Raw genomic sequence first — 9,426 nt, 5'->3', positions numbered from 1 at the left:
GACGGAATCACTCAGGGGAAGTTTCTCGGGTGATGTGGCCTCAAGTACGCGTCCCACCATGATTTGGTCCCTCAGGATTCACATCGTTCCTGAAACCTTTCACGGCTGATTCAGTCTGCTTCTAGGCATCTTCCAACACCACGTTGACCACCCCATGCAGCCGACCGCTGCCATCCGCGTCCTCCGCCTCTGTCTTCCTTAGCATGCATGCCATTCCATGTCCGCTCTTTCGTCTCTGTTGCTTAGTCATGGATCTAATTGAGCTGCAGCAGAAGACACTGTTGAATCATATGCACATATCTAAAGAACTCTTCTCTTTATAATAATTCAAAAAAATAATTATAATCAAATTCCTTTTGACTCCACAGGTCGCGACTCCCAACACGAGCGAGGGTACGCTGGCCATGACCAGGACCAATTCCGTAATTCCTCGCATGAGCAGTGGCATTTTACCTCGCACGACTTTCAAAGCGAAATCAGAGAAGAGAGTAAAATAAGACCCTAAATAAAAACAATTCAAATAAAAAGCACTAATAATTTTATATTCCGATTCTACCCATCTCTTTCCTTAGAATAACCCATTCACCTCCACAATAAGAAATTAGTATTTGCCTTTCCTGCAGCAGCATATTTCGATTTTTGTAGCGTCCCGCATTTAAATAATCGAGTTATCTACTAATTTCCACTCTCTCTCTCTCTCTCTCTTTCTTTTTCTTACACTGTTCTTTCTGCTTCTTGTTGTTGGTGGTGTTGTCTGAATCAGTTGTTACTCCACTTCGATCAGGATCGAAGAAGGCGAGAGAAATTGGTGAAGAAGAGATATTTTCTAGAGTTGGTTTTCTTTTTTTGTTGGGTTTAATTATCGTTACGGCGGAGCTGGTGGTGGTGAAGTCCGACGGCGAGGGGCTGGAGAAAACCCTAGCGGTCGGAACCCGGCGGGAGGAGGAGCTCCTTCCGGTTTGCGAGTGGGCGAGTTGAGGCGACTAGTTTGCGAGTGCTTTTAGGGTTTGTTGAGGTTCATCTATGCATGGAGGGCAGGGAAGGAGCCGTACCTTCTCCGGCGGCGGTCGAGGGGTCCGGAAGCTACCGGCCTCCGTCCTCGCCTCTGACGGCAGGGTTGGTGAGGGAGGAGAAGCCTGCTAGCGAGATCGGCGGGATGGCGCCAGCGGCGGTTGCTGCTTCTGCTTCACCGGCGGTGGTGGCGGCACCACCGGTGGCTGCGCCGGCGGGAGTGGTGGTCGGGCCGGCCGCGGCCGTGCCGGAGGCGGCGGCGGCGGTTGTCGGGTTGGTGGCGGCGGAGCCGATGAAGAAGAAGAGGGGGCGGCCGAGGAAGTACGGGCCGGACGGGAGCCTGCTGCGGCCGCTGAACCCGATGCCGATCTCGGCGTCCGTGCCGGCCGGCGTCCAGTACACGTCGGCGGCCGCGGTGGGGGCGGCGATGAAACGGGGTAGAGGGCGGCCAGTGGGTTTGGTGAGCAAGACACTGCAGTACGGACTCGAGTCGGAGCCTTTAGGTATTCCTCATCCCTGTACTGCCTGTTCTTTTTCATCTGAAATCACGTTTGCTATTTCTCGAACACAAATCCAACGCCCACTGATGTTATTCCCTGTGATTATTTAGAATCTAGTTGACGTTTTCTTGTTTCCTTCTCTCTTTTTCGCGTGTGTTGACATATCTGTCTGCTGTTGCCGATTCGTGCGGGTCATCCTTTGGTTCTCATGGAGGTCGGTTGATGATGAGCGAGTCTGTGGATCCCGGAATGGTCTCCCCTCTGTCTGTGTTCCTTTTCATCAGAGTTAATTTTTGGTGGTAGCTGTCAGCTTGTTCTTCAAGAACCAAGCCTTTGAGATCTGCCAGGGGACCACGCAACCTGATCTCTTTCTGCAGATCTGCTGTTGTACCTGGTAGGGAAAGCGAAGTTTTGTGGGGTTGGGTTGGGAAATTGGGAACCTCAACCTCAATGATCCCCCTTTTAACTAGGGCTTGTAGTTTTGTGGTCTCTGTCATGCTGGTTCTGAAAAACTGGAGAATAAGAACAGGTGTGGGGTTGCATCCTTCTCCAACTGGAAGACATTGTCTGGATAAGGGATGTGCTGGCAGCTGTAGACATCACATGCTGGATGCAGTCTGACTGCTATTTTTGTTAGCAGCAGAACCCCTTACTGTCCATCTTCATGGTAAACCTAGTGTCTTTGGCATGATTTCATGTGGTAAAATAATGTGACTGCTAGATCTATGTATTGCAGTCCCTTGTCTCATCTCTGCTAAATCGAAGGACTAATTAGCTACAGTTTTTGCTAGCTGAAATGTTCAACCATATATGGTGTCACTTTTTCCTCAATTTGCCTTGAGAGTACCCATTATTTTGAATCCCTTTTTTTTCTTTGCAAACTCGATTTAGGTTAGGCTGCAGAGGTTTACTATAAAATCTCTAGTTATCTGAATTATACATTGCAGGAGAGATGGTAGCTTGCTCTGCTGGTGCGAATTTCACACCTCATGTCATTAATGTTGCTGCTGGCGAGGTTTGCTTACTTACACCTAGCATAAAATTTTCGGTAGCTGTAATCCATTATTGTGAAAATTCTTTATCATACTGCATGTTATAACTAATTTTAGAGTTAAGTGTGTTGGGCTTTTTTGTAATATGCTAAGGCCGGTAGGCTTTGGAAATTGAGTGGTATGAGGTAGACTCAACTTGTAAACATCTTTGGTGAAAAATACTGAGAACTTCAATGATCATAACTTTAAGGAAGCTCATTTGTTGTCTGGCTTCATCATAGATGCTGATAAAATCTGACTAAGAGGATAGAAATGTACAACATGGGTAAAATTTTCAGCTGAAATCTATGCAAGATCTTCCATGGAAACCGATTAGAAGCATGTGAAAGGCCCTCTTGGATACATTCTATCTTGCAGATCTTTTGTTGGACATCTGCTTGAAACCAACAAAAAGAATAAAAAATACACCTTATTTTTCGCCTTTTTATTCTTATGGATGTGGCCTGATGCTTTGTGGTTAAAAGTGGTCCCACATGATCGGAGCCAACAAATTTAGATCTCTATATGCTGGTTACAGTTTCACTCATGGCTTTTACGAGGCCTCGAAAAAAGCTAAAGCCAAAGCAAGGGTGGGCCAGTGTTTGTCTCCATGGTCCCACTGTGGGCTTGCTCTGGCTGCCATCCTTTACATTTGTTGTCGTTAATTTATCTTCTTGAAGTTGAGGCATTTGTTCTCTTGGTAAGATTTGTCTATAGAACATGGAACTGCAAAAGAGCTATTTGGCGCTAAAGACATTTAAAGAGCAACATCAATGTCTTTGATAAATGCTAACCCAATCAGAGAAAGAACAGAATAATATTTCTCTGGCATTATTGGTGAAAACAGAATGGGTATACTTCTTATAGTGAGAAATCATATCTAGATCCATTTATAATCAGCATTAAGATATGCACATGGTTTTAAATCAGATATGCACTTCTTTAACCATGTTTAATATGAAAAGAACATATCTATATCCTTTAATTTGGACTTCTAATGATTCTAAGGAATATACTGAATTTATATAGAAAAGTGTTGTTTTTGTACAGATCACAGAGCTATTTAATGAGCTAGATTCTCTGTTTTCTGGATCTCGTTACCTAAATTCCAAATCATATAAAATAAATTGAAAAGTTTTATATTGTGATTCTCTCAAATCAGTCCGAAAAAAATTCAAAATCAGGGATATCCTTTTACTTGAATATGAAGTCATAAATCCTTCTGTTGTACATTTCTGTATCTAATCCTTTAAATATTTCATAATCTACTTATAATTTACATTTGATAACGTTTGCAGGATGTTACTATGAAAATTATATCATTTTCACAACAAGGGCCTCGAGCTATTTGTATTTTATCTGCTAATGGTGTTATTTCTAATGTTACACTACGTCAACCTGATTCAAGTGGTGGTACTTTGACTTATGAGGTCCGTGTATCTCCTCTTATTGTAGGATGTTATATGATTTCCTAAGTTCCGCTTAATTGTTAAATACTAGAGAAATGGTCCAACAGTTCTCTCTCCTTGCCCATCTTCCTAGTTCTGATATACTAATAGCCAGTAGGACATGTGATATTAGAAGAAATGATTGTGATCACAATAACATAGATATTTAGGTTTGCTTAATGATGTAGCTGAATGAACTCTCTCATGTTTTGCCCCTCTAGAAATTGGTAAATGAACTCAAGGATGTATTTTATGTGAACATTGAGTCAAAAGTAGGAATTTAGTGTGATAGCTTGTCAACTTAGTGTTAAACCAGTATTCTGATGATAAATTAATTGATAATCTTAAGCAGCACATATTCATGCAAAACTCTTTGAGTGGTAAATGTTGAAGATAAAAGAAATTTAGATTACTGCTTGCTTGTAATTTATCAATATTGAACGTGGTTTTTTATCTGTTGGTTTATCGTGCTGTTTGTGACTTTGATATGATGCTACTCCTTGGTACCACTTCTTGACTCTTCCTGATTTTAGGAATATTTCAAAAGGTGGTAATTATGATAATTAATCTTTTAGGATTTTGTATTAAGTCCCTGTTTTTACTAATTTTGCCTTTAGCATCAGTCACCAGTTTCTTATGATCATGCCTGATGCCTGATGCCTGACTGATATCTGGTTGTAGATTATGCAATATATTACATGAAACTTTTTCCATTTTGGGATGTTCTCTATACCTCACCTAATACTGGTGAATGAATAGGCATTAATGAGGGGCATAATCTTGTTAACGTGCTTGGTCTTGACCGCTAACTGTAGAAAAGTCTTGGCAGTAATATAGATCCTTAGAAGTTTGGATGCAATTTGAACTGATACATTATTTGAATATAGCAAATCTTAATTGCCTATGCAGCATGAGTGCATGCTTTCCGAAGATCTCGCATTAAATGCATTTAGATTAGGAAGAACTTTATATAATTATAATACTTTTCGCAGATAAGATTAACTGATATAATATTTTGCTGTTCTATAATTAATAGCATTAAATTAATTTACTTCACAGATAAATTTTGAGAAAATAAAACTGTGTTCAGCATGATATGTAAATTCATTATATAAGAAAGTGAACGTACATGCCTTTTTTCCTTCGCGCTTTGGAAGCATACTCAAAGAAGGGCAGTGAACCCTTGAGAAAGGAGTCTTACATCATCTAGTAAAGGAGACTCTTGTATGAGCATATGATCTCTCTTCCAGCAATGAATAAAATAGTTTGTTGTTGGAGCCAGCTTCAAAGATTAAAGTGCAAATGGCATAGAACATTTTATTTCTTAAGCCCAGCACCTCCCCAGATGAAAGTGACAGCTCACATCTGGTTGTACTGCTGCTATGCTATCATAATTAGCAGCAGATGCTGATCATGATGTCATGTTAAGAATTCATAGGGAAACAAGTTGTTGAATAAATTAGTTACAGATCAATAGTTAAGTTTGTCATACCAATTTTAGTAGTTTCACTAAAACAATTATATTGGACATATGAGATAGCTCACTATTTAACAATCCTGATTGCATATAAGGTTACTATTAACCTTTTCTTTTTCTGGAAATCAATTTAATAATCTAATGGTTTCAGTATTGTCTATCAATCATTATCGGTTGCTTACATGTAGGTACTTTGTCAAATAAGTGCATCATACCCTATTTATTAACATTGTAGTTCATATAATCTTTTGTCAATTTTGGTTGGTTATGATGAAAACTATTACCGGATGGACGATATTGGTTTAACATTTTTTTCAAATCAATGCAAATATTTTGCCAGGACTCTTATGTTTTCCTGCTGTGTGGAGTTGCTATGAATGATAATAGCAACTCAATGATAATAGTTATGATGATTACTATTATCTTGCCTTTGTTATGCTAAATATGGTACATGCTAGGGCTTTTCCCAGAAGAGGTGCTTATTTGTTCATAATACACAATCATATATTATTTAAAAGTTATGTATAACATTGTTTGCATCAGGGTTGACAGTACATACTACATCAAATATCTTTGTTTTTTGGTATAAGTAGTACATTATGTTGTTCTTTTTTTATGTGTTCACTTGTATCTTGTTTGTATACTTCTATCTATGTTTTTGGTTTTCCTTTCCTAGTTTGGGTAAAGCTTATTATGTGCAACGGTGATGAATCTACTTGACATGAATGTGAAGTTAGACTTCTTTAATCGTCCAATATCTTTTTACTTAAAAATTTTCTACAAGATTTTCTGAATTTGGTGCCGATTTTTTGTTTGAGGAAAAAGCCATACTTTTACTAGATATTGGTGATTAATCTGATTCTTTATTGGCACTTCTCGTAGTTTCTGGGTTTCATAACTGGGTGGATTTTCAAAAATTAATCTATTTTATATATGCAAGCTGAAGAAAAGTTTTGCACTAGCAAGCGTTGCCAAGCTATATAAGTGGCCAAATTTTGATTTGGGTTTTCTTGTTGTATATATACACATATATTTTTCATTTTGAGAGTTGATTCTGTTAGTTCAATATCTGATCCAATTGTAATAGCATCCTATTTTGCTTCTATACTATAACAACAACATTAAGCTATAATATCCCAACTCTGAGGTTGGCAACATGGGTCTTTTTCCACCGTTGAGCCATGTGAGATAGTATCCTAGCTAAATCAACAGCGGTCATATTATCTTTTATTGTTTTTAGTAGAGTTTTATCTCTAGTTATTTTGGCCGTATGAATTAATGATAAATCTTGGTTCTTGTGGTTCTCGACCTACTTCTTACATGATTCCAGATATTGCATTCTAAATATGGATCTTTTGGGATTTGTTATTAGATTAGGTCTTTTTGCTAAAGATTTTAGAACTCATCTGGGATTTTTTTTTTTAACAAAACGAAACCCCATCTTTAGATACATTGGGATTATTTTGGTCCTGTGGGTTTATACTTCTTGGTTCGTAACCTACCTAATTACATGATACTAGATGGTGTATTCCATCTGTGGGATACACTGGGATTTGTTATTAGATTAGGTATATCGCTAATGCTTTTAGCAGCAAAGAGGGTGGGTGCCAGTGCAAGTTGAGTTGTAGATGTGGGCAGATGTGTGTACCACATGACAATCTGCATAATGATATCTAGTCTGCTGTATTACAGGGCCGTTTTGAACTGCTCTCTTTATCTGGATCTTTTATGCCAACTGAAAATGGAGGAACAAGAAGCCGATCAGGTGGCCTGAGTGTTTCTTTGGCAAGTCCAGATGGCCGAGTTGTCGGTGGAGGAGTTGCTGGTCTTTTGGTTGCTGCTAGTCCTGTGCAGGTAATGGGCTTATGCCTGGAAGTTCTCATGATATAGAAGCCTTTCATTTGGATGCCCATATTATGATTCGTTGTTGCTGAAATTGTTTAATTGACCATTTGAATTAGCTTCCTTGACATTTAGTGTTCTTCTGTGCTGAAAACAAAAATAGTGCTTCTGAAAATCTACTTTTGTTTTTCAAACTCTTTTATAAAGCATGATCCATTTACACGACCTATGCTAGTTCCTAGTCTGGAATGAGCAATTCAGTGTAACATAAGAAACCTTACTAAAAACAAAAAAAAATTCAAATGCTTTTAATTAAACTAGAGATATCCATCTAGCTCAATGGTGAGAAAAGATCCTTGTGACAGATATGTCCCATGACTTCTTGCTGTTGTATAATGCACGATTCATTCCCACGTCGTCTTTTCCAAAAGCGGATGTTTGCATGTTTTCTTTTTCTATATTTTTTAAAACAGAACTTTACAAGTCAAATATCAGGGATGATTTAAGTAGGTGAAAATTATGGTTATAAAAATTTTGTGTACAAGCTCGTTCACAGTTCGCCATATTATTCTTTGTTAGGTTGTGGTGGGAAGTTTCTTGCCAAGCTTTCAGATGGAGCAGAAAATAAAGAAGCCAAGAATAGAAACTGGTTCAGCATCTACGCCGGCATCTGCTGCAATGCCACATTCAACCACGGATATGGAGGAAGCTTTTGGTGGCGGGCAAGGACTGAGCAGTTCAGTAACGGGGAAGCCAAATCCTTCCACTACATCGTCGTTCAAGGTGGAAAATTGGGCTCCTTCCCTACACCCCGTGCCTGGCTCTAGTAACTCCACCACGGATATCAACATAGGTTTGCCAGGAGGGTGAAGCCACACAACATTCTTTCCTCTCTGACCTGGGTGTCATTTTGTGAGGTATCTCCACTGATCAGATCTCTAGTCATCCACATTGTTAGAGCATCCTCCACGTGATTGCAAGCTTCAGCTTCTAACGTTTGTATTCTTAGCATGCATTTACTCTTGTTATGAATGGACTTAGATGGTTGGATACATGGGTTTGGTAGGGTTCGTAACTTTAGATTTTGCTGTCTAGCTGATGTGTTAACGCTGTAACACCTGCTTTACGGTCATCAATTGCTACTGTCAGTTAATTCTATTAGCAGAGTGGATGCTTGGTTTCGCAGCTCGTGCAGCAGATCTTGATAGACATGTTGATTGTGAGTTAGTAGATTAGTATTTCCGTGCTAGTATTATATTTAGCATGAATCCTGACGTGTTTGATAGACTCATCCATACACATACATAATTGTATTATATCTGTAGATTTTTATTATATCTAGGGATTTTTGTTTGGAATATTTGGATTTTCCTAGGCATGTACTCATGATAGGCTCCTCATTTGTCAACAACATAGTCAAAAGATTCTAATCGCAGATTTGTCAACAGATTCTTCATTTGTTTCAATTTTAACAAGATATGACTTTGAAATCAAGTGCTAAAAAGATAATAATAATAACGGGAGAGGAGTCAGATAAACAACAGTGGACTTCTATATTGGATCTTTCTGGCGGCGGTGGTTTGAACGAAGTCACCGATGGAAGCTTGCAGTGGTTTTAGCCGGAGAAGGTAAACGACGAGAACGAGGAAGAAAGCGGTGAGGCAAACGAAGACCATCCTTCTTCCAGCGCTACCGCTTCTCGGGCGCTCCCCGTCGCTTCCGCCTATATATATATATATATATATATATATATATATATTCATTCTCGAATGTGGTTTGCGTCATAGAATAAAAGGTATTTTACTGAAAAACGAATATAATATTAATATTTTATCAAGGTTTTTTGTTTTGGATTAAAGTATCCTCATATTTTTACCTAAATGATTTGATCATATATATATTATTAAAAAAATTAATTTTGATAATTAATTATAATAAAATTATTAAAAAAAAATAAAAATGATAGTATTCATCTTAAAATCACGAGGACATAATCGTTGTGATTCTTCGTAGTTGCCAAGGAGTGAGATACTGAAAAAAGGTGAGGAGGAGAAAGAGAAAGAGACAAAGGATGGCGAACTCCTTCTAGTTATTCACTTGCATTGACTATGCGAGCA

At 38.7% G+C, this 9,426-nt stretch overlaps 1 protein-coding gene across 1 annotated transcript; it reads left to right on the top strand.

The window, feature by feature from the left end:
* The first annotated feature begins 691 nt into the window (after window positions 1–691).
* Window positions 692–8,494, top strand: LOC103993230 (AT-hook motif nuclear-localized protein 7). The gene is made up of 5 exons (XM_009413217.3): window positions 692–1,514; window positions 2,459–2,526; window positions 3,841–3,972; window positions 7,160–7,321; window positions 7,889–8,494. The coding sequence occupies exons 1-5, from the start codon at window positions 1,028–1,030 to the stop codon at window positions 8,177–8,179; spliced, it is 1,140 nt and encodes a 379-aa protein (XP_009411492.2). The 5' UTR covers window positions 692–1,027; the 3' UTR covers window positions 8,180–8,494.
* The last annotated feature ends 932 nt before the right edge of the window (window positions 8,495–9,426 follow it).

The sequence above is a fragment of the Musa acuminata genome, chromosome BXJ2-1 (assembly GCF_036884655.1).
Source record: "Musa acuminata AAA Group cultivar baxijiao chromosome BXJ2-1, Cavendish_Baxijiao_AAA, whole genome shotgun sequence".
NCBI lineage: Eukaryota > Viridiplantae > Streptophyta > Magnoliopsida > Zingiberales > Musaceae > Musa > Musa acuminata.
The sequence above is the reverse complement of the archived record's forward strand: the minus strand, read 5'-3'. Positions and strand labels throughout refer to the sequence as shown.